General features: G+C 43.5%; 1 protein-coding gene across 10 annotated transcripts in view; it reads right to left on the reverse strand.

The window, feature by feature from the left end:
- Window positions 1-955: 955 nt before the first annotated feature.
- Window positions 956-25,082, reverse strand: part of POMGNT2 (protein O-linked mannose N-acetylglucosaminyltransferase 2 (beta 1,4-)) — a 41,744-nt gene continuing 17,617 nt past the window's right edge. For 4 of the 10 annotated variants that reach the window (XM_084620532.1, XM_084620529.1, XM_084620537.1 and 1 more), the window contains 2 exons: window positions 6,931-7,202; window positions 956-3,245 (listed from right to left, as the gene is read on the reverse strand). In XM_084620532.1, the coding sequence (XP_084476658.1) occupies window positions 1,417-3,153 (1,737 nt within the window). In that variant the 5' untranslated portion in view covers window positions 3,154-3,245; window positions 6,931-7,202 and the 3' untranslated portion in view covers window positions 956-1,416. Of the gene's footprint in view, window positions 3,246-6,930; window positions 7,203-11,672; window positions 11,814-12,018; window positions 12,063-25,082 lie in introns of those variants that run through there. The other 6 variants (XM_084620534.1, XM_084620538.1, XM_084620535.1 and 3 more) reach the window with 4 other exon arrangements.

Genomic DNA, 25,082 nt, shown 5'->3' on the forward strand with positions numbered 1-25,082 from the left:
TGCAGGGGCCAGACGGTGGCTGGTGGGAAGGGCAGAAGGAGGATGGGCTGTGCAGCTGGTTCCCAGCAAGCTAAGTGCAGCTGCTGGAGAGTAGGAGACAGACTGCACCAGGTGCCAGTGTGCAGGGGGCACTGCAAGAGAGCACAAGAGCTAGGGAAGAAGGGAGCACAGGATGGGAGAAGGGACACTGGAATCCACTTTGCCCTTGCCCCCCCCCCTTCTACAAAAGGTTCCGATGCCCTTGCCACTGAGTTCAGTGGAGTTCTTCTGGACTTCGGTGTAACCAAGATCAGAATCTGGCCCATAGCACACAATTTCTCTTCAGTATAATAGAGTGATACGTGTCCTAGTGATTACCAGCTAACTGTAGTCTTGTCTACTAACAGCCAGTAAAATCTCCGATCCCATAAGGGAGCTCACCTATTAATCAGAGTTAAGCAACCACCTGTTAAAGTGTCCATAGAATTATTAGTCCCTTGGTGGCTGTTATGAACAGGGTTATACTGTATTTCAGGAAACAAAAGGTTTATGTAAAGTATTTAGTTGATGTAAACTGTCCCCACCACCCACCCTCCTCCATTCCCCACCCATCCTACAGAACCATATACAAGCCTACAGCTTCCAAAACGCAAACAGACCTTAAAACATAGTAATTACTGCTTGCACTACCCACCCACACTCAGCTGTTTTACCCATCGCATCCCTTTTCATCTTCCATCTGTTGCGCCTCCCTTTTAACAGCTTTATGTGTTGCTACTGGGGTAGAGTAAAACCAGATTTTAAACAGCATTGATGCTGCAGTCCTATTCTGCTCAGCCAAAATATGGCGGGGGTGGGGGGAAGAACAGAGAGAAAGAGCGTGAGCGAGCTACCCACACATACATTTCACCATGATCTTGGATAATTCTTACAGAACAATCATTTTGACAGATACGAAGAGGAAAGTACTCTTGAAGAGGCTTACAATAATTTAATGAATACTCTTGTACCAAATCCTGTACCTGGGTTACACATACAGCTTTTAAAAAGTTACAATGGCGAAAGATGATGACAATTGTCCATATAGCCATATAATTAATTGTAGTTTAATGCTGCACTTAAATATTCACTGCACAATAGAAAGAGTCAAACCACTACCAAATTACACGCGATTCACTTCCATTCTGCTTTTCAATTATAGGTATTCAGCTTGCAATTTCATTTCTGGAGGTTACTTTCAGGAACAGACAGCTCTTACACCAAATGGAAATAAATGCCACCTAGAGTACACACACATTAAATGCATAAAATGGGCACTTAAGAATTGGCATGGTCTGGTCCTCTTCAGCCCTCTAAAAAAACTACAGGACAACAGGTTTTTAAAACCACTGATGTGGTGGGGTGCATGGTAGGACTCGACACATGAGAGAGAGTGGGTTACGTACTACACAAGAGTACATCTGCGAAAGGTCCAAGGAGATTTTTGTTGAAGATGCAGCGGATCCACACCAGATATATTGTGAATGGCTTAATGTTTTCTGAAAAGGTGTAATTCTGGTGTGACAAAATATAAGGCATGTAAGTGTTTTCACCTTGCTCCTGTATCCACACTTCATATTTCACCTCTCTGACCTTCAGATACTTAAGGTTCCAGGGGATCTGCCAAGACACAGAGAGCTTCGCTTCACTAGTACCTTGGACAGAGGCTTGACACTTAGCATCCCTGACCTTGCCAGGATACAGACCACTAGTCCACTTCTGTTTCTTGGGTCCAGGCTTTGATTTCACAGTTTGCCTGATCACTTGGATAAGGGAAGGGATGTTGACTTTTGTATCCTGGTAGACACGGAAAAGCCATTCCGGGTTCCGACAACAGAGGTGCCGTGGAACCTCCTTGCTTTTTATGATGCGTTCCTGCTCTGCCTTGTCCAAGTGAGCAATTCCTCCCTGGTCCCATGGCCTGTCAGGAAAGGTTACAGTGTTTTCCCTATCAGTGTTCTGCCAGGTAACGTACTGGAGATCCATGCCAGGGAGCGTTGACAGTGTTTTGTACGGGGTGTAGTGTTCGGGGTTGATTGCATAAGGAAAGAGCTCCACGACTGTGGCCCCTCTTGGCAGGAAGAGAGACATCACTAATTGGGCTCCATGCATGCTGACCAGCATGGATGCATTGCTGATCAGACGTACAATGTGAGAAAATGAATGGTCCTCTATGGAGACTGTAATGGTTTTCATCTGAAACTCCTGGGCAAGTGCCAAAATTAATTCTGCCTCATTTAGGATAAGTCTGTTGATTGTTCGACTGAATACTACAATATACTCCTCACTGGCACTTTCTTCCAAGCTGACATTCAGCTTCTCCATCATGAACTTGGTGAAATGCCTGATCTCATTACCAGAAACCAAGATGTTTGCCTTTGGTCCTTGTGGCTGAACAAATCCATATTGGTACCATGTGGTGATTTTGGACAGCCCTACATAAGATTTGGTAAAACAAAGGAGCCTGCCCAGGGTTTTAAGCTGCTCTCTGAGGAGTGGCTGTTTATTACTTAGTAACTTGTAGAGATCGAAGTGCAGGCCTTCACTCCACCCCTCCATGAAGAAGAGTCGTGACTCCAGATCCAAGTCTGGGAACTGCTGCATGGTGTAGAAGATCGGGAGGAGGTCATCGTGGAAGACGTGCATCAAGTTGTCCGGGTTGAATCGGTTGGTGATGAGCGCCACATCAGGCACAAAGACTGGCTTTGGCATGAATTTCAACGCAGCAGCTGGCAGTTCCACAAAGTTGAAGTACTGGGTGTTGTGGTCCTCCACCGAGGAGAGATCAAGCAAGGCAGGCTGGAATCTCCTGGAGCCAAGGTTGGGAAGCATAACTGACGCGTTGCTGTGAAAGAAGACAAACTCCTCTGCCTCAGTGGAGTAACAGAGGGACTCAAAGCGGCAGATGCGATCGGTGTGTATCCTGCCTGTGCACGCCATCCTGGTACCGTCCTCCACCAGGGCCTGAAGAGCCGCATGGTAGTCAATCTGGACCTGAGAGAGTTCCTGGGACTGGCGAGTGAGGACCAGCTCTTCTTCAAGCACGAAGACGTGCTCTCGCAGCTTGATGTATTTCCAAAGCACAGCTGCAAGGGCAGACACTAGCAGGGCATTAAACACCGCTGCTATGTTCATTCTGCAGCTAGATCCTACCAAGACGACAGGTGGGGAACACAATGGAAAGAGCCAACATCATTAATCCTCTTTGACATGGTGACAGCAAAGTCCTGTGGAAAACAAAACAAAAGAAAGAAGCCATTGGAATCTTTTTTTTTTAAAATTTCTCAGCATTCCACCCCCCCTCCCCCAGGAAATGGGAGAGAGGTGCAGGTAAGAAACTGTCCAAAACTGAACTCAAAGGCGGGGGTGATTTTGAGAAGCTATGAAAAGCAGCTTCCCCTCTTCTTTTAGTTTCTACCATTTAAGTAAAATAAATGGTAAGATGAATTTTGTGCATATGCATTAGGCAATCTAAGCAATTATTTTCATTAGGAATATGCTTCAAACCTAACTTTCTCAAGCTATTTACAATAGGGTAGTTCAGTAGAGAGGACAAATGGCCCAGTGTTTAGAGCACTAGCCTGGAGCTTGAGAGACTTGGGTTCAGTTCTCTGCTTTGCCATGGCCTTCCCCTGTGGTCTTGGGCACGTCACTTGGGACCTTTTCAAAAGGCTTTTAGGTGGAGGGAGCTGATTCCACAGCAGACTCTACAAGCCCACAAGAAGTGACTCCAGCAGGGCTTCTCATCGCTTGAACTCCACAGGTCTGGGGTCGGGGGGGGGGGGTGGGAGGAAATGAAGCTGGTTCCTCTCTCCAAAGTATGATCCCATGAGGTCATCTGGCCAGACATTAATGTTGCCTCACACATCATCTGTTACCCCTCCTACATGATGGCTACTGCATGGCCATGAACGGCGTGGGAAGGAAGGCGCAACAATAGCGGCTGATGCAAGAATCATGCCGATATTGGAAGAGAGGGGTTAGCAGGGTGGATGTGTAGATGCAAAGAACCTCTGGAGAGTCACACAGCTCTTGGATCCATTGGTAAACAACAGAGCGGGCCAACTTCATCCAAACAAATAAAAGGAAAGAGTGAATGAAAACAATGGTCTGGATCCTCAGCTATGCTGTGCCCACATTGTGCCAGGCCACCAATACAGAGCAGTCAAACAGTAGCATACCCAATCACAAGCCAATTGCCAGGGGATCCCCCAGCAACACAGAGGAGTTGCTCCTACTCCATTCCCCTCCCAGCTTCTGGCATAGGAAGAGTGCCCAGGGCTTGGGGTTATTGACAGCCAGAGTAATTTAGTGCATCCTTGAGGCTGCTCTACCTCATGGCAACATAACACTGGCCCAGAGCACAGCCAGCCCAGGAGGATGGATGGGGTTCCACACTTCCAAATTACACTGTGTTTCTTGGCTGAAGCCTAGGATCGATGGGTCTGAGTTGTCTAGTCCTAAATATCTGCACAGGAGAAAGTTCGGCTCTTTGTTTGAGGGGTCACAGCTGTATTAAAATGAACACACCTTTGTCCAGCAAGGGTGCAGCTGACTCACACCAGTACAGCTAACCTTTGACATATCTAAAAGAAACACATTCCAGGCATTCCTCACCCTCCCCCCACCAAAAGTGTGACATTTTCAAAGGCATTCAACATTAGCCTAGCTCTGTTCCCATTGAAATTGGCACACTTGAAAATCTGACCCTCAACTCATCTCTATGTGCTTGCTGGTGCAGGGACTCAGTGTTCCCTTTTTCCAATGGCAGAGGTCTTGGCAATTTCCATTTGAGAGGACACCAGCCTCCTTTCATTTAGGTTTGTTATTGGCTTATGTTTGAGCATCAATTACATTATATTCTTTAGGACTTCAATTTATGCACCAATTCATTTGCAGCATTTCTGAGCTCCAATTTTCAGTATGCGTCATATTCACTGTTAATCAGATTGCAAATAAATTGTAACCAAGACCCAGGGGGAATTATTGGAAGGACAATATCTGATTGGTCTATGTCTGACCAAACCATTTCTAATTTTATTTGTAGGGAGTAGTTTAAACTGATTTTGCTGTAAGTTTAAACTCACAAATGCTTAGGTAAGTCCAATGAATTAGTATTGATCCCTTTGCATTCTAAGCCAGACGTACATTGGTTTTGTTATTTCTATATTGTTGAACTGTGGAAAGAATTGCACGGCAGGTTGATAAGGTTGATAGCAAACTCAGAATAATAGAATAGGCAGACTTACTATATATGTATGTGTACACATATATACATAGACATACATACACACACACGTACACAGACATGCATGCCCACGCACAGGCACACCTCCCCCCCCCCCCAGGGGAATTTGGAAGGTATAGGTAGTCTAAGCTCATTGTTAAGGAGGCAGATTGTAGAGGTGATCTTTGGAGATCAAAACAGCAGTTTCAGTTTGGGATCAGCCTTTGCTGGGAACAGAGATGAAGTCCATCTCCTCTGGCAGGTAGACTGAATGAGTATCTAGCTCAGTAAGTGCCAGACAGCAAAAGGCAAAGAAAGATACATTTGATTTTATGAGTCACCAATGGTGGCACCGTTGAAACTTTGACCAAGGCCTTGTTTATGCTCAGAACAGCCCAGGCTCCACCATTAATAGCCATCAATTGGTGTAGCTGCACTGATGCTGACCTGTAAGTGTAGAAAAGGCCACTGAGTTTTGAGGGGAGGGAATAATCCAAGAGCTAGGATCTTACACTTGCAGGTCGATCTACATTTATTTTGTTGCTCTACAGTTCTACTTCAGTGCTGGGTATATTGTTTCCAAAGCATGTTTCCCTTTTCTTTTTTCTACTTTGATATTCTGGTAAATAATCTAGCAATAGTATTAGACTATGTAAACAGCCCATCTTTTTAGCTACACGTACACAATGGAAATTGCTTTAATTAGCAATATCAATCCAGCAAAGAAGAAGATAGAGTCCAAGTGACCTCCTTCAAAGCATGCTACTCAGTATATAAAAGGCTGATCTGGAAGAAAGCCTTTAGCTCTGAAGAATTTAAAATGCTTAAAATAAGGGTCAATCTGAGGGCAGCACAAACCTTAACATCGGTTTTTCAGAAGCACTAAGTGTTCAAAACTCCTCCTGAAGTCAACGGGAACTGCTAGTGCTCAGCACCTCTGACAAATAAATCAGGCCTTTAACTTATTTTACTCTAACATGAAAAAAAAAAAAGGTCAAAGAGTCACCTGAGGTATCAATCTTCAAACACTCCTATACTCATCTAGATCTCAACTGGAAACCCCAAGGTGGAAGGTTGTGTCTCTCACTAAAAACCCTGGGAGCCATGCCATCCTCCTTAGAGAAAAAGTCTATTCTAATATTTCTTTATCCTATCAGCCCCCAAGGGACAGCATAAGAACTAGTTTAAGATTGGTTTCTAACTCCATGTCTGAAAAGTGGCCCGGACAGATCTCTTTTACAAATACACAGGTTAAAAATCTGTCATTTTACACATTGTTGCATTAGTGCCTGTACAACTATTGTAGTAAATAACTCTGCTTTTTAACATCCTTTTTACCAGATTTCCTTCCTCCTCTCCCTACAGCAAATCTTTCACTCCTCTGCACTTAGCGGAGGCAAGTGTGTTTTCTTTAGCCATCCAACTTTCAGGGATGGCTGTTAAAAGCCAGCATTGCTGAAGGACTCCATCATCATACTTGTTCCCAGCTGCCTAGAGAGATGCATAAATCCTGGTTCATGCTGTTTGGCGGAAGGCTGCTTTTGCTGGAGGTGAACAAAGAAAAACTGGCCAGGAGCAGGATTTAGGGAGGGAAGAGAAAAAAAAGTCAGTGGCACAGCTGAATTGTGGATTCTGCAATTTTAGGATTTTTCTGGAATGTTTGCTCATTTTCTGCAGGACTGTACCTTTCATTTTCTTCTCTCTTACACGTTCAGTGAACACAGCGCTAGGGGAGATGCTGGATGGAGAGCCCTAAGGGCTGAAGTCTTTTGCTCATTCACAGAAAGGTACAGCATAAATAGTGGTAGTGTAAGGTGTCCCATACTGTTTCACGTATGGGCCTCTACCCAGTCAGAATGAGCCACATCCAAGGCAAAGAGGACCAGCCAGCAAGCCTCCAAATCCACTGGCTCCTCAGCCTCTCTCAGTTGTCAGGAGGGTCTTCTGATGTGGATACCTGCCATGAGGAAGTAGATAATTTTGAAATTAACACTTCCCTGTAAGAGAGACAGCCTTCACCATGGAAATAACTTTAGTTACTTAACCTCTCCAAGTCCCTTCCTGCGACATGAGAGTCATTTTGCATCTCTCCATCATTGGTGTGTTGGGAGGAAAGTTTAATATCTGCAAGCACTTTGAGCATGAAAAGTGCTATAGACAGGCCAGATGGATTGTTTAATGCCACTCATCCTCAGTTCTTCAAACAGCTCTTCAACCTCGGGGGGAAAATGGGAGCGTAATGGTTCAGAACTGCTTTCCTGCCCCAGCCCTCCCAATCCACCCACCCACCATGGCATCTTTCAGTGCCATGCCCTCAATCTACAGCAGTGGTTCTTACACTTTTTGTATTGGCGACCCCTTTCACACCAAGCCTTTAAGTGTGAACACTCCCCCTTATAAATTAGAAACAGGGAGCAGGGTAATTTTAATTTAACAAGGGCTCGGGGCTGATAGTCCCCACACATGGCCAGGCTCACAACCCCTATGTAACCACCTCAAGACCCCCTGAGGGGTCATGACCTGCAGTTTGAGAACCTCTGCTCTACAGAAACATGCATCTCAGTCTCCAAGGATGCTGCAAGGATTGACCAACGTTTGTACAGTGCTTTGAAATGTTCAAGAACTCTCATTCGGCAGCACCGGAAGAAATGACAGCACACAGATTAGAGCCTCGCCAGAAGGAACGCTTGTAAAAGCACAGGGAGCCTTCTTGCTGCCAAGCTCAAAGGGCTATGATGCCCCAAAGGAGGCTCCCTTGATGATTCCTGACAGACAGGTTATTGGAGAGGAGTGGAAGAGAGAGAATCAGAACCAGCAGACTGCCCTGGCAGGAAGCTTGATGATGGCTGGGAGCAGCTGATACCTGGGAGTGTGATGGCTGAGATGGGAAGGTCTGGGTGCAAAGAAAGTGGGATAAGAGAGATTTGCAGAAAAAAAGCTGAGGCGTGGAGCCAAGACACACAGCACACTCAGCACCAGGAGGATTAGAAAGTTGGAGGGGCCTCTCTAGTTTCTGGTAGGAAAGATGAGTGGACAGAGACTGGAAGAAGAGCAGAGACTTGAGGAAGCGCCAACTTGTCTTTAGTTGCTTTAATTTTAGTTAAAATGGCCAATGAGGAGGCACCTACGGGAAGGTGAGCTGCCAGCAGCCTCCCCTTCCCATCCTTTAGCAAGTGGGCTAACTAGTGTTCATGGCTCCCTATCCTCAGAAAACCTCAGTTCAACTATCACTTTTTAGTTAATATTTATTACTGATAAGCAAGTAAACCCTTCAGCAGCTCACGTCTGCTCAGAAAGCACACATTTCATAGACTTAGAGGCTCTGTCTACACTGCAATTAAACACCTGCGTCTGGCCAGTATCAGATGACTTGGGAATGCAGGGCTCAGGCTACGAGGCTGTTTAATTATGGTGTGGGAATTTGGGCTCAAGCTGGAGCCTAGGCTCTGGGCCCCTCCCACATCGCAGGGTCCGAGAGCTCAGCTTCCAGCCTGAGCTGGAACATCTACGCCACAGCCCCATAGCCCAAGCTCCAACAGCCTGGGTTAGTTGGCACAGGCCAGAAGCAGATGCTTGGGTATGTCTACGCTGCAATTAGACTATCTTGCAGGATTTTCGTTACCATTATGTAAGTTTCTCTCCATTAATGGGTGCTTATTTCAGACCACCATATATTCATGCTTGAAGCCAGCCTGCTTACAGTAGGTGCTGTCTTGTTCAGCAACACTTTGATGTCTGCTTCAATAAGAGAGGTAGCTGAAACTAGTTATTAAAGGGGCACACTCTTGTCAAAATTAATATATTTTTAAAAAGATCTTATTCATAACATCCATAGATTATTGCAACTGAAAGAATTTTAAAGAGCAGTCTCTCTGCCATGTTTTTATGATTATTTCTTGCATTTCACTCAGCTTGGACAATAAAAAAAGTAGACTCAACTCCTGCCGACAAACAGCAGCTACACTGCGCATCTTTTAACAGCATGGCTATAGCAGCACAGCTGTGTCGCTAAAAGGTGCGTAGTGTAGACATAGCCTAAATACTTTCCAGGTACATTCAATCTGCATAACAAAGTCTCTAGTAGACTTCACAAGCCTTCTTGTCTCTTCCCTTTCTCCAGTAGAAGAGCTTCTACACACACACACAAAGTTGTGAATTCCTGCTTCTTTTATGGTCACAAGGGAAATATCTGGAAGGGCTGGTGAGAAAACAGGACAGAGTCAATAGTTCTTGGTTTTATTCCTAGCCTTGCCACTGACTTCCTGTGTGACCATGCACAAGTCAAACTCTCTGTGCCTCAGTTTCGTCATCTTATGTACTGTACATAATTGATCATGTGATTTAAATAAGTAATGTTCATAAACCATTGAGTTATCCAATGAAAGTGTTGTATATTAAGAAATTGATATATTTTGTGAGTAAATTTCTTACTAAAAAGCAGGAAACTACAGATGTGCTGATTTTTTAAAGAAAAAAGCAGCTTTGTAGAACTACAAAATCAAGAAGGGACTAAGCCATGTAGTTGAAGTAGCAAATACCATTAATCAAGTCTGCCTTAGAAGAGAAATGTATAAAGCAGAACACCTGAAATTTCAATTCTCAAATGGGATTTTAAAAATAGGGCTATATCAGAAAAGTAATCATCAGAAATGTTTAAAATATTATTTTATAGACACCTCAGTATCACTGACATTCATAAACAAAACAGGTTTATTTTAATTTTAAGGCTTCATCTAAATCAAAAACCTTGCTCTATAGGAGATGGCAAACAAGAAGGCAGGTTCTCCATATAACATTTCCTTTTGTTAAATGTTCTCCATTTCAAATATATCTTCACTATGAAAGGGAAAATAAAGTACGCTACAAGGGGGAAGAGATTTTTTTCAAAGGCACATATAGCAGTTAGATGCCTAATGCCCATTGGCCCATGCACCTAACTACCAGTTGTGCCTTTGGGAAAAAAAAATTCCCTCATGTAATCGATTTCTTTCATAGTCATTCAGAGCTGGATAGTAACTTTCAAGTTACTGTATTCTATTGAAATAATATTTATTCATACTGTTCTCTTCTATCAAAATGCCTGGCCTCTAAAAGGGTCAGAAATGCAGTATTGCCAACCCCAAATATTGAAAGTCAGGGTCTAAAAAAAAACAAAACAAAAACAAAACATCAGGAGACAGAGTTAAAAATTAAGAAATTTTTAAATAAATTGAGTCTTATTTGTGTTCTGGTTTACAAGCTTTTAGGGGTCCCGTTTTAAAGCTTTTCTCCACAATCAGGAAGGCTGGAAACTTTCACTAACAACAAAAAGCGGAGATTGTCATGTAACCACATGACTTCAGCAGCTGGGGGTTTAAGTAAAACTACTGGCAGGAGAGCTAACAATGCCTCTCTGGGTACATGCCTGGGAGCCGTAGCACTTGAAGACTCACCAACCCAAAAAACTCTAGTTGATGAAAGATAGGTGGAGGAAACTGTTAACAAGAGTTCACACCTGTTAACCTTTACTCACATAAGTAATCCCACTGAAATCAATGGTTCCTCTCACATGAATCAAGCTATATTGGAGCCAATGATGCTAATCAGAAAAAAAGCTGCAGGATCTTTCCCCTGTTTTTTTGTAAGCAACAAGTCTTCATTATCAATAAAAATGCATGTCAGGAAAACCACTAATAAGAAATTTGATAGACAATTATCCATAAATTAAAAAATAACTCCAAGGAAAAAAAGAATTTACTAATCCTGCAAAACTAATATGAATATCCAGAAAGTGTTGATACCAAAATGCACTCAAATATGAATCTCAGTGACTCTGGGTTTTGGTAGCCATTTGTTTCTATAGTCTTCCTCCTCCTCATAAAAGAAACAGCTTGGGCACTGTCTGGATAGAAATTTAAAAGGATAGTACAAAATTGTCTTTATAACAATTAGTATGAGCAGTTCAGGTTTCCCATTTAGCATGGTGTCTAGAACAGTTTCTATGTGCTAGAAATTCTAAACAGGAGCCTAAAATGTTAGCAACCCAGCACAGCCAATAAGAACATTAAAAGCCTTGTAGGTTGACAGGCTATACAGTGACATGTTCTGTAGAGACAGTAAAACTGTCAAGTGGAGAAATTTTTCTTAAGAAGCCCAGAATTCAGTCTATATCAGAAACAGGATTTCCTCCCCACAAATCATTTGTTCCAAAATACTCAAAACAAAAAAAATGCATGAAGGCGGGGATTATAAATTAAATACTGATCACACACACAACCACAGAGGAAAAATTCAGACAAATTAATTTGAACAATGATCTGATACACACATTAAAAAACCCAAGAAGTGCACTATAAAAAGGTGGGCAAACAGAGCAACCTGCAAAATTGAAGTCAGATCCGTATGTGAGCTCGACAGCTAACAGAGAATGATTACAATTAACACTCACCAAAGCAGTACATTAATTCAGAGCATCTGCAACCTCCTTAATCCTTGGAAAAGCGCTATCCCTAACGGATTAGGATTTCAGCACATGCATGCATACCTGATCTGCTATATAAAAGGAAACATTATCCAATGCCTCTCTCTTTCACAAGAAAAAGAAAAATCTTAAGTCTATTTCTTGCAGAGGAACCCTCTCTCCAATCTCCCCCCCCCACCCCTCCCAACAAAAAAAAAATATCTACCAGAGCAGTAACCAGTGCACCAACTGCAGACTGAGCTACCTTTCTCCCCTAGCTGACTCTGAGCATGCTCTGTCTATCAGCAGTGTCCTATCCCTCCAGCTGGCTCACCTCAATTTGTTAGCCTCCCAGAGGTCAGCCTTGCATGCAGGATGATTTGCTGCAGTATTCCTGCAAATTCCCCAAAGGGCAGCCACACTGAAACAAATACAACGGTGCTGTTTTACAAAGCTGAGTGTGTTTAGGACACAGACAAAGCTGGGTGGTTTTCCCCTCCCCCCCTTCAGAGCTTGCTTTTAGGTAAATAAATAAATAAATAAATAAAGGCTCCACACAAAGAAACAAACGGGGGGGGGGGGGGGCAGAAAGAATGCCAATCACCAGAAAAGGAGAAAGTTACTGTAAATGCCTTCTGGCAACTCCCTCAGCAACTTGTAAGAGCTTTCCTAGCTATGAGGGTCAGCGAATGGCTCCGTATAGAACGTGCGACAAGCATACACCTTCAGAGTATAGGGGATCATGTTTTTAAATAAACTCTCTCACAGTGAAAACAGTTTTTGTGGCTACGAAAGTCACAAAATTAAACTGTATTTAATATGAAAACACTGAACAGGGTTCAAGTTAGATAGGAGCAATTGCTGCTCAGTGCACTGGGTGGGGGCAAGCGCAGAGTGATTTTCCTAGCATCCGTCTGCAGAACTCAACGCCACACTTGATGCAGTCCATCAGACTAGTTTAGAAGACTTGTGCCCAGTTTTGATTTGTCAAGTCCCTGATCCTGAATTCAGGTCCAGACCCAAGAGGCCAATTCTGCAAACACCACCGAACAAAATGCTTATGGCTTGGAGTAGTCTCACAGCAACCAATGGAATGACTGAGACTACTCCCAATAGCAAAGCCCCAACCTTACCATGACACGTGCATGCGCGCACATACACACAAGATAAAAATCGTTGCCCTCAGACGAGATGCAGGGTTTCTCTTGCTCCTCGTAAGAATTATTCTAGCTGCTCAAAGGAGACAGCACAAAGCCCCATCCACATACACAAAATGTGAATAATTAAGGTAAGGGGCATTCTGTTAGAAAAACTCCCAGCTATGAACGGTAGCTGTATGCTACCTGGAGCCCTTTTTTAAAATGGGTAGGAAGGGCAGCCCAGGGCAGTCAAGCTAGCATCTCTACAGTTCTTTTTTGACTCATACTATAAATCATTAGGGAGAAGGCTAAATGGATTTATGCTACCTATACACTGGATCATACTGTAATTTCAGACTTTGGATTTATACCAATTGGAACTATTAACTAATTGGCCAATTCTAGCATAATGGTCTCCAGGAGCACCACATGCCCTGATTTGGATCGGATCCTGTAAACCCTCACGTACGTACATAATACTACTGCACAGTCCAATTGAACTTAAAGAGACTACTCGTATTTGTAAAGTTACATGTGAAAGTATTTGCAGGATTAAGACCCGAGTTTGCTTCTGATCTAGGGGGGTTGAGTGTGATTTTTTGGAATATTAAAAGACAAATAAAAACCAAATAAGCAAGGGGGAGGGAACCACACCACACCAACCAACCTAAATATTCTATAAAACTGACAAAGGATCTTAACAAAGCAAGACCTTCAAAGTAAGTCTGATGACAAGATGACCAGAATCTAATGGAAATACCATTCCTGAGGCACAGATTAAAACATATGGTTTCTGATGCGCTGCTTTTCTGTCTTAGCATTCCCATACAGAACAAGCAAAAATGATCTTGCAAACAGAGTGAGACTGCCCAGAGTCATCTTTCTGTCTTTAACTCACCTCACTGTACATTGGCAATGCAGGGGCCAGAGGTAGGAGGACAGTGTGTTGTGGGTCAGGATAGGAGCTTATAGTCAGCCCATACGGAGCTTCAAAGTTTTAACTACACATGGAAACAGCTATATCTATCTCAGGCCTGCCTCTACTGGAGTCAACATGACCCACAATTCTACAGTCCTTGCACACGCAAGACTTTCAAGGCCCAATCTAAAGCCCACTGAAATCAATTGGGAGTCTTTTCTCTGATTTTACAGGTCTTCAGATCAGCCCCTTAATTATTTCAATGGGAACTTTGGTTTCCGAAGACAGCACCTCCTTTGTTAGCCTTTTTGAAGAAGTCTCCTACTACAGGACAGGCCCAGCAAAGAAAACAGAATGCCACTAGCCGTCACCTTCAGCCCCCAACTAAAACCGCTCCAACGCATCATCAAGGATCTACAACCTATCCTGAAGGATGACCCATCACGCTCACAGATCTTGGGAGACAGACTAGTCCTTGCTTATAGACAGCCCCCCAACCTGAAGCAAATACTCACCAGCAACCACAAACCACACAACAGAACCACTAACCCAGGAACCTATCCTTGCAACAAAGCCCATTGCCAACAGTGTCCACTATCTATTCAGGGGACACCATCACAGGGCCTAATCACATCAGCCACACTATCAGAGGCTCATTCACCTGCACATCTACCAATGTGATATATGCCATGTGCCAGCAATATCCCTCTGCCATGTACATTGGTCAACCTGGACAGTCTCTACGTAAAAGAATAAATGGACACAAATCAGATGTCAAGAATTATAACATTAAAAAACCAGTTGGAGAACACTTCAATCTCTTTGGTCACTCGATTACAGACTAAAAGTTGCAATTCTTCAACAAAAAAACTTCAAAAACAGACTCCAAAGAGAGACTGCTGAATTGGAATTAAATTTGAAAACTGGATACAATTAACTTAGGCTTGAACAGAGACTGGGAGTGGATGGGTCATTACACAAAGTAAAACTACTTCCCCTTGTTTATTCCCCCCCCACACACACACTGTTCCTCGGACGTTCTTGTCAACTGCTGGAAATGGACCACCTTGATCATCACTACAAAAGGTTCTCCCTCCCCCCCCCACCTGCCGGTAATAGCTCATCTTAAGTGATCACACTCGTTACAGTGTGTATGGTAACACTGATTGTTTCGTGTTCTCTGTGTATATAAATCTCCCCACTGTATTTTCCACTGAATGCATCAGATAAAGTGAGCTGTAGCTCACAAAAGGTTATGCTCAAATAAATTGGTTAGTCTCCAAGGTGCCACAAGTACTCCTTAGATTTTCAATGTCCTCCCAACACAGGGAACCTCCCCAATCCCCCATAATTTAATGGAATTTTGGCATTTGTCAAACTCAATGTCCCTTTAAGATGTAACCCCAAGGTTAAAGGTTTACAACGAGAACCCTGATCCATTAAAGCACTTCAGCACAAGCTTAATTATAAGCACACAGTCCCACAGAAGCCAACTCTTATGCTTAAAATGGAGCACAAGCTAAAGGACTTCACTGAATTGGAGCCAGAAACAGTATGACAGTGTGATTCTCACCGTGCCATGAGCTGCGTGTAGACAGATCTTTGTGTGTAGGGCATGTCTACACTGCAGCAGCGAGGCGATATTCCCAGCAGGGGTAAACAGACTCATGCTAGCTCAGCTCAGGCTAGTGTGCTAAAAACAGCAGTGTAAATACTGCAGCAGTGGCTTGCTTGAGCTGCTGCCAGCAGAGCTTGGACCGAGAGGGTTGGGCAGACTTGGACTAGGGCTGCCAACCCTCCAGGACAATCCTGGAGACTCCAGGAATTAAAGATGAATTTCCAATGAAAGATTACGTCAGAGTGAAACCTCCAGGAATATGTCCAACCAGAACTGGCGACCCTAACTTGGGCTCGAGCAGCTACCCCAAGCCGTTCCTTGTGCTGCAGCGTCCACTCTGCTCTTTTTAGTGCACTAGCTTGAGTTGTGCAAGTCTGTCTACATGCACTAGGACTCACACCTCCCAGCAGCTATGTAAACATAACCAGAAAGTCCCACTGAAGTGAACGGGGCTCTGCATGGACACGGGGGGGTCCACCCAGGATCAGGGCCTTGTTAACTGAAGTAAACGTAATTTGATTTTAAAGCCCCTATAATAGTAACTATTTGTCTGTTACTAGTGTGATATAAAACAAACTGTTGCAGCCCCAGACTGCAGTTAAATAAGCTGCCCACTGCACACCAGCCCTGAGCCAGGAGAATGCTAGTCAAACCTCATTGAGAGATCAATAAATATTTAATTCACATTGTAAAGTTTCAACCTTTAAACACAGCACCACGTAAAGAAAACAATTAACCTTTTGGAATCCCCCAAAAAGTGCTAACACATAAATAGACTGGCAGAGAGGTTTGAATAGCTTTCTTTAGGCCAAGGGAGGGCAAGCAGCAAGGAAAAAGTGTTGTTTATGGAATCTTTGCCTTGTACATAGATATTGCAGGAGAACCTGCGTCACTCCCAATTACAACATTTATTATTTATGGACCTAGAAGCACACTCCAGAAGAAAATTGTTCTTCCTGCAGTGTTTTAAAATGAAAAGCACTTTTCCATTTAAAAAGGGAACACACAACAAACATGTCAAACTACTAGAAGCTTCATTGTATCCAGTGTTGTTGTAGCCATGTCGGTCCCTGGATATTAGAGAGACAAGGCAGGTGAGGTAATATCTTTTATTAGACCAAGAGCTCTGCGTAAGCTCCAAAGCTGGTCTCTCACCCCAACAGAAGTTGGTCCAATAAAAGATATTACCTCACCCACCATCTCTCTCTAGACACTTCCTTGTCTTGTTGACAAATGTCAGGTTTCAGACAGGGCAACAGTGGTACTTGGTGTCCTGAAACCAGGGCTCCAGACAACCTAGTTTCACAGAAGTTAACAGCAAAACTCCCATTGACTTCAACAGGGCCAGGCTTTCAACCACAAACTGAAGATTCCAAAGGGGAAAGTATTTTGATGGGGGAATAGTATTTTCTCCCAAGAGACTTCAAATGAAAAATTCCGCTTTGATCACCTTCTCCAAATGGACCTCAAATGTGTGCATGGTAAGGGAGTGCGCTGGCCAAAACAGCTAAAATGTAAATGAATACTTACATATACGTATTTATTTTATACTGATATATGTTTATTCTCACACACGTAGTCGCCTACATACACGCACCAATGTAAATATGTACATGTTTTGTGTTATCTATCCATATTACATAACACATCTGCTGAGGAGAAGTATACTAGCTATCTGAATTTTCCACATTTTAAATCTCTTCACACCCTGCTTGGAGTTGCATTGACTGTACTGAAGTGGGACACTGGCTCTGGTCCTACCATTAGCTGCATGCAGGAGGACTGCTGCACCGAAGAGTCCCACAGATTTCAGTGGGGCTCCATACAGATGCAGCAACCCACCTGCCTATAATATATTGCAAGATTGGGGCCATGGTGAGAAGAGTGATACAGAGGGGTTCATATTTATTCTCTCAGTAGCTTCCAAATCATGTTTGCTCATTTTACAAATTGAGAGATGGTTTTTGCATCCATGCTTCTAACTGAACCTGAGATCAGGAAGTCAGGCGGTGTTCATTCTTGTCCACATTTCATCACCGGTAGTAACAATTCTGCGGCAAGTATTTAACAGATTATTTGGCTGGCGCACAAGACAGGACAGGATCCAGCTCGCTCTTCCATAGCTGCATAGGCCATACACTGCTAACCGTAATAAAAACTGGCATGGCAATAAAGGATGTAGACATAACTGAGCCACATGGGGTTAGAAAAAGATTCACTTGGTCAATTCTCAGACCTCAGTTCCAATATTACGCCTTCATCTGTGTGACATCACAAGAGGAACATGTTCCCATTTTGCAGATGAGGAAACTGAAGCACAGAGAAGGGAAATAAACCTGCTCAGGCCACACCAATGTAGGACCAGAACCCGCATCTCCTGAATTGAAGTCCGGTGCCTTATCCGCCAAGCGACACTCACAAAGGAATTCTCCCAGGTAACTCTCACCAAGTCACTGCATACACCAAGACTGAATCTGGCCCCATGGACCAACCAAGATGCTGGAGCCAGTAGAGAGAGAGTACATCTTAAATGTGCCAAAGACTGAAGTGACAGGGAGGATTAATCGATTGTTACAACCTGGAAGATGCTGAGAAAAGCAACTCTCCCCCAGCACATGCCCCAAAACACTCTGCAACTGGAGTGGTGGAATGAGAGCCCTACAGCATCATCAAGGTAGTAGCTCAGAAGAAGCCTGCACTAGCTGTGGAGGTTTTGGAAAAGGTAAAGCCTCATCAAGAGTCATTCTCAGGATATTAAAATACATATATATCCCTAATGACACTATATGGAAAGAATAATCGCAGAAAGTGCAAAGATGAAATCTAGCATAGGATCATGAAAACGAGGCAGTTCAAGCACAAAAAAAAAAATGAAGACTCTCCTATAAATGTGAATATCTGAGGTGGAATGGGGGGCATTCTACTGTCTTCACTGGCTTACGCATTCTCTTATAAGTGGACCATAATAGTCTTAGTACAAATTATAGCATGCCTCTGTTTCCCAGCAAGATTATAATGGCATTGTTTTTAGCATCTGGCTTCTCATTAAGCTTCTGTTTTCCATTATGTTCAGAGGCTACATACTTTCCCACTCCCCCTAAACAAAACAAAACCCACGAAACAAAGTCCTAGTACTTCAAACATTTTGAAAAGTGTGGAAATAGCTTTCAGGAGGAGGCAGTGGTGGCAGCTGCAACGTATGGAAAGCCCAATCAAAAAATAGTATTTCCAGGCAAACCAGGAGTATGCATCTATTAAGTCGCTCTACAAAAAATACTTGCAGGTGACTAGCACAGCATCACAATGGACACCATCATTTCAGGCCATGTAAAAGCAAAGACTGACTATACTGTATCAGAGGTGTGTTTCACTTCCTTTATGAACTGGAAAGGGGCTGCTGGCTGTATATTACTAACTGCTCTCTCTGCTAGAGAATCTCTTATAGAAACGCAGTCACCATAAACTGCCATCCATATGGTATTAGTACAACATTTTAAAAAAAAATCTGGGTCTTACAACCTTGCCCCTTGTGTGGCCATTGACACTTGTGTAGCATGAGTGTAATACACTAGTATTCTGGTTTGGTGGCATTATGCTCATTTTGCACAGGTCTATTATGCAAGGTGGAAAGCAGCAGAGAATTTGAGCCCTTATGTTTGGCCACAAAATATCTATAGTTAAAAAGAATTAACTCAGGGCTTGGGTCAAAGGACCAAATAGGCTATAGGAACCGTTTCAGACATTTCCTTAAAATATTCTGCACAGCACATAACTGCTGTGGTCTGATGTACCACGTGGAAAAGAACAATGCCTACCTTGGCTCTTATCTGATTACAGAAGCATCAGAGGGCCCAGCAGAGCAACACTACCACATGGCTGCAGGCCACGCATTTTCTGTTTCAAATATTGCTCTGAGGGCTCCTGCTGCCATTGACAGGGGAAAAGAAGAAAACAATATGAATCATATTTCTCAACTTCAATGTGACCTGCTCCACACAATGGTGAGAAGCGTTGGTGAATACACTGAATTATTTGTACGCCATTCTGAATGCATTAGGTGTCATATACAAGAATTACAGTTCAATAGCCAGCAAGAAACCTTTCACACCCTTGACAGCCAGAAAATTGTAAGGAATGGTGATTAGACCTATACGTATTCATCAAGGCAGAGCAACAAAGGAAACCATTTTTAAAGGTTTCTTCTTTTATTTATTCAATTTGTAATTAGAGGCTGTGGATCAGAGCACAAAAGAAATTCACAAAGCCTTAGGCAAATATTACCTTAAGCAAGATTAAACTGAGGTCAGATCATCAATAATATTATTGTAGATGTCAGTGTACCTCGCAACTCCTCCAGAGTTGATTTGCCAATGCACAGGACACAGTCCTACGAGAAGGACCATGTTACTAAATGCAGAGGCAAGTTAGCCCTAAAGTATATTTCATTTAATACAATGGCTTCATGTGTCAGATGGCTGACCCATTATTAACGTATTGCAGAATAGTCAGAGCGTTCCACCTGGAGTGGGATGCAGAAGAGTTGGCTCCTGTCCCACACACACACACAATTTCTAGACTGGGCAAAGTTACATAAATGCACCAAATTAAAAAAGGAAACTCTTTAAGGACAGAAATAGATTCTTGTGATCTTAGAGAAAAGACAGCATTTAAAAAAATAAATAAATAAGTGTATGGCCCAGACTGTCCCAGCATGCAGTAAGAGCTGTGGGAGGGGACCTTTTTAAAAGGAAACTCCATGAGGAAATTCCCCTGGATCATCCTTGCAGGAGGGGGATGGAGTTGTTCCCTGTGGAAAATCCATACTCAAACTTGGCAGATGCCAGGGATTCACAGGAGGCCAAGCCCATCTGTGCTCAGACCCTGTACCTCCACCCCTGTACCTCTGGCTCCCAGTGCCACCACCCCCGACTCCTCTTGTCCAGTGGAGGTCCACTAGCAGGGACCCCTCTGACCTTACCCTGGGTGCCCCTGAGGCACAGATACCAGCTGGACAACTTCCACGGGGTCAATGAGGGAAACAATAGGCGTCTTCCCTAGCCAGCTCCATCCTGCCCTGGCCCACCCAAACTTTACCATTTCCTTGGCAGGTCCTGAGCATCACAGTGTGCCCTCTGAAGGGTTCTGGAGGGTAGGATTGTGGTGGTAGTCAACACTCTTTCCGCGCAGGGGATTTGGGTGTCACAAGTGGAGGACTTCTCCATGCTCCTCTCTCAGTGTGCACAATCTGACCCTATATTAACAGGGAACATATCTACAAAGAATAAACCTCACAAGTTGTAGGTCCGGCACAGAACAAAGCAAATGTAATTTTACAAAGCGACACAGGATATACTGAAACATCTAGCAATACAGGATATGCTATGCCCATTATCATTGTACCTGGGTGCCCAGATGAGAAATACACTAAAATAAAAACCCTCATCACTATGGCCCTGATTCAGGAAAGCACTTAAGCACATATTCAGTACTTAAAGTTAAGCACATGCTTAAGTCCCCCTGATGTCACTGGCACTTAGGCACATGTCCGAAGTTAAGTAGGTGTTCAAGCGCTTTCCTGAATAGGGGCTCAACTTTGTTAGCCCTCATGCCAAATTTTATAATTAAAGAAAGGAAAAGATGGCTCTTACGTTTTGTGCACTGAGAGATGATTAATTGATGCCTTTTATAAAAGTCTAAAGAAATAAAATAAAAAACAACTTGCCAGAGGTGACATGGGGAGGTGGGGGAGCATGCGGGGTCAAATACTCTCCCCCCTGCCCCCCCCCCCAGATTAGCTGTTGGGCTTGAGCATGCTCAGTAACACTGCTGAAGCTGGCTGCCCTCACTCTGCCCCCCCACCCCCCCGCATATTATTGGCAGCATAAGTCTTCACTGCAACTTGCTCTCCAGATTTACTTGTAGACATCATGGCACAGAACTATATTTGTATATGGAGGACTGTTACTATCCTGGGACCCAAGGTGTGATGTAGCCTCATATATATGCTGTACCAGATAGAGAATGGGGAGAACAGTTGCATTTTCTATTAACTCTCAGCTCTCTGCATGAACATGAGTAATAGCCTAAGAAGCAAAAAACAAAAAACAGTCAGATGCAAGGAGTAGGGACAAGAACAAACCATCGAAAAGTGACCAGCATCATCAGGACTGAAAAAAAAACAAACAAACAAACAAAAAAAAACACAAACACCCCACACTCACTCTTCTGCAATACGAAGGCTTTCACACAATAGTAGTAGTGCTGAATAAAGGACTGCCTAACCACTCAGGAACGACAGCCGGTATCTCTCTGTAACAAAGGTCAGTTATGTGGAGGTGCGTTGAAGGCATGTGGTGTAGGTTCAGATCTTTTCCCCAGGTGTTCCTTTCCAAAAAGTCTCAGCAGAGCACAAAAGAAAATTATGAGGAAAACTGATCCTAGTGCGGCTTTTATTTTATTTAGGTTTTGGTTCTCCCTCCCACTGTGAAAGATGCAGGAGAAAATGATGCCGGTCACAACAGCAAGATTTCTGGGCCAAATCCGATTTATCTCAAACAAACAAATAAATAAAATATTTCAAAGTGGACATCTCCCTGCATTGACAATGCTGCAGAATGCAATCAGTGACACAGACTGTTGTGTGGAAGACCCAGCTTCACAGACTCTTCTGTGGAAGAGACCCAGGACTGATGGTCATGTGCCTGGTATGGAGACCCTTGGGTAAGTGCTGGAGAAATCTAAAATAGCTTTTGTAGTTTTGTGCCCAGTTTAAGCCATGATATTCCTGCTCATTTTTCATTCTGCACAGACTTTTGAACTCCTACTTGTTGCCACTACAATTGACAACCAGTTTGCAGTCAGTTTTTAATTGGCGATGATGGCAAGTATCAATATACTTATCCAGAGACAGGGTGCATCAGGCAGGAGGGCTATTCCACCACCTGCCTTTAGGCAGCCTTCTTACTATTATCTGGGACATCGCGTGTATCACACAGACATTGCAGGGGTGGGCTTAAGGATGAGTGTCAAAGCAAAGATCTGGCAGGAGCAACCAGCAAACACACAGACGGAGTGACAACTGATTCACAGCCGACATTTTCCTGAGCATGGAAAGCCTCAGCTGTGACTGTTCTGTAGAATGGTTTGCAGTTAAAATGGAACTGAGATTGGAATCCCGAGGATGAGACCTTTAGGAAATGCTGCAGGTTTTGGACATAGAAACCCTCATCTCGTCTTCATATCAAAAGGAAAAGCCCTCCTTTTGGATAAAACTTTTCCACCATAACCAGAAAGTCATTCATAGCATCAACCTTTCCCTCGCAAAGACAAAGAACCCCCTTCCTCCAAAACCAAGCAGAGCTTTCTAGAGCCCCAAAAGGGAGAAGAGACAGAGACTCCAAGAAGTCCACGAGACACTCTGCAATTGCCGTTCTACATAGAAGGTGCTCCACTGTTACAAGAGATAGGCAGCAGTACAAAACCCAGAGGCAGATCGATAGCTTAAAATAAAGCATGGGTTAAAGGACTTAAATCAAATAGGGCCTAAGTGCCCAATTCTGCAACCCTTATGCGAAGTAGGACATCCCCTTTGAATAGGGTGTCCATATATCCCGTTTTGGCCGGGACAGTCCCTTTTTCAAGCCCTGTCCCAACTTTTTTGGCAAAAGTGGGCACTGGTCCCATTTGCTCTTGCCAACTGGATCAGCTGGCAAGAGGAAATAGAACAAATGTCCACTATTGTCAAAAAAAAAAAAAAAAGGGGGGGGGGAGGGAGTGCGGTGCAGAGGAATTTGTGGGAAGGGGCGAGTGGAGATGCCAGCCCCTTGTGGGGGAGAGGAAGGGCTCATATGGGAAGGGGGGGCTGGCAAGCAGGGTTGCAGCAAACAGCAACAACCCCTTGTGGGGGGTCAGGTGAGGTTCCTGCAATCCCAGCCTCTTCTGGGGTGGGGCAGGGTGCCAGCAACCTGAGCTTTATGGATGCTGAACTCATGCAAAGAACCAAGAAACCCTTGTTTATCATCAAAATGCCCCCCAGGCCCTTTCACTCTTAAAAGACATCGAACAACTAAAGAAGAGGCACTCAGCTGAACTCCTCCTCACAGTCAACACTGTCACTGACTATCTATATCTCTTTTTAAATTTCACATGACACAGCCAAGGGCTGGGGGAGAGGAAGACACTTCCACGTGTGTTTTGAAAGGATGAGCCAAAATATTGTATGACAGAACCAAGAACATCAACTGGTTACGAAATCAAGATTATACATAGTTTCATGGCTGTACAAGCAAATAAGGTTCTGAATGTGTGTGAGAGAGTCAAATAGTATTCAAAGCCATAACCGGGCAAAAAATAAAGTTAGCAAGAACATTTCAGCATTTCAACATTCAGGGAGAATCTTTAAAAGGAAGAGTAAAAATTGCAGAACACTTGACTTTTGCTCTTGTAAACTTTTTTTTTTTTTTTTTTTTTTTTTTTAAAAGGGAGACCTTGTGGTTGAGACAGATTGTTAAACTTCATTTTCTACTCTGAGGGCCAGTGGGGATTTCGGGCATAAAAAAGGGAGAGGAGACTGAAATAAAGCGGTCGAGAAAGAAAAAGCACAGGAAAAGAGGAGAAAGCAAGAGAGAAGTACAACCTACACCCAAACACCCAGTGTGTGGAGGAAAGGTGAACATGTAATATCCAAAAACAGAAAGTCAGAGAAAAGAAGCAAATTGATCCGGTAGCTGAAAAATATAGAAATAAAGGGCTCCATTGCAGATAAGATTCTCCTGTCACCTCAGTTTTACAAAAATGTAACCACATTCATTTCAATTGAACTACTTCTGATTTACACCATGAGATCACAATCTCCCTTCCACAATCTGAAAGAGTCTCTCTCTTCATGCACTGACATTCTTCTCTAAATTAGGATGTAAGTCTACATCAAACAGAAACAAGTACAACTTCACACCAGCCTGATTACAGTGAAAGGTAACTAGTCACTGAGTATCAGCATCAGAAAGCAAAGAATACACTGTCTCAGACAAAAAAAAAAAAAAGCAAATATTGGGCAACTGGAATCTGAATGCCATTGGACTGACCCGTTCCAGAATATGAAATGGACAGAGATATTGGTGGTCTAACTTAGCTGAAGGGGATGCTGACCTAAGATTCTGAGTGGACAGCCAAACCTCATTTCCTATGACAAGGTTGGGGGTGGCCTGGTGGAACGGTCACCAGGGTGCTCATAAGCCTCCTTAGCAGATGTCAGCTGTACCAGACACTTCACAGGGATGTCAGAGTGAAACTGAGAATGAAACCTGTAGTTGGCAAAGAAGGGGCTTTGTAGGGTGGAGATGTGTGCGGTATTATTATACACAAGTTCTGCACAGGGAAGCGGGGAATACCCAGTTTTCTTGGTCCTCACTGCTTTTTGAACTGAAGAACTGCTCAAGGATCTGGTTGACCTGTTCCATTTGCCCATTGGTGTGCAGATGATATGAAGACGAGATGAGGGATTCTATGTCCAAAACCTTAGAAACTCCTGCCAGAAACTGGTACATATCAGAGCATAGCTTCAGGATTGGAAGCCTAATCTGTCCCTCCAAGATATAAATACGACCTTTATGGTAGAGGACGTCATCCTGTAATCTGAACTTGGTGACAGGTTGGACACTGACACCATCCAAAGCCTGGAGGATCTGAGAAGCAACCAGGTCACCAGGCAACAAGAAACGCAT

This window comes from Lepidochelys olivacea (assembly GCF_965140295.1).
Source record: "Lepidochelys olivacea isolate rLepOli2 genome assembly, chromosome: 2".
In the NCBI taxonomy this organism is placed as follows: Eukaryota; Metazoa; Chordata; order Testudines; family Cheloniidae; genus Lepidochelys; species Lepidochelys olivacea.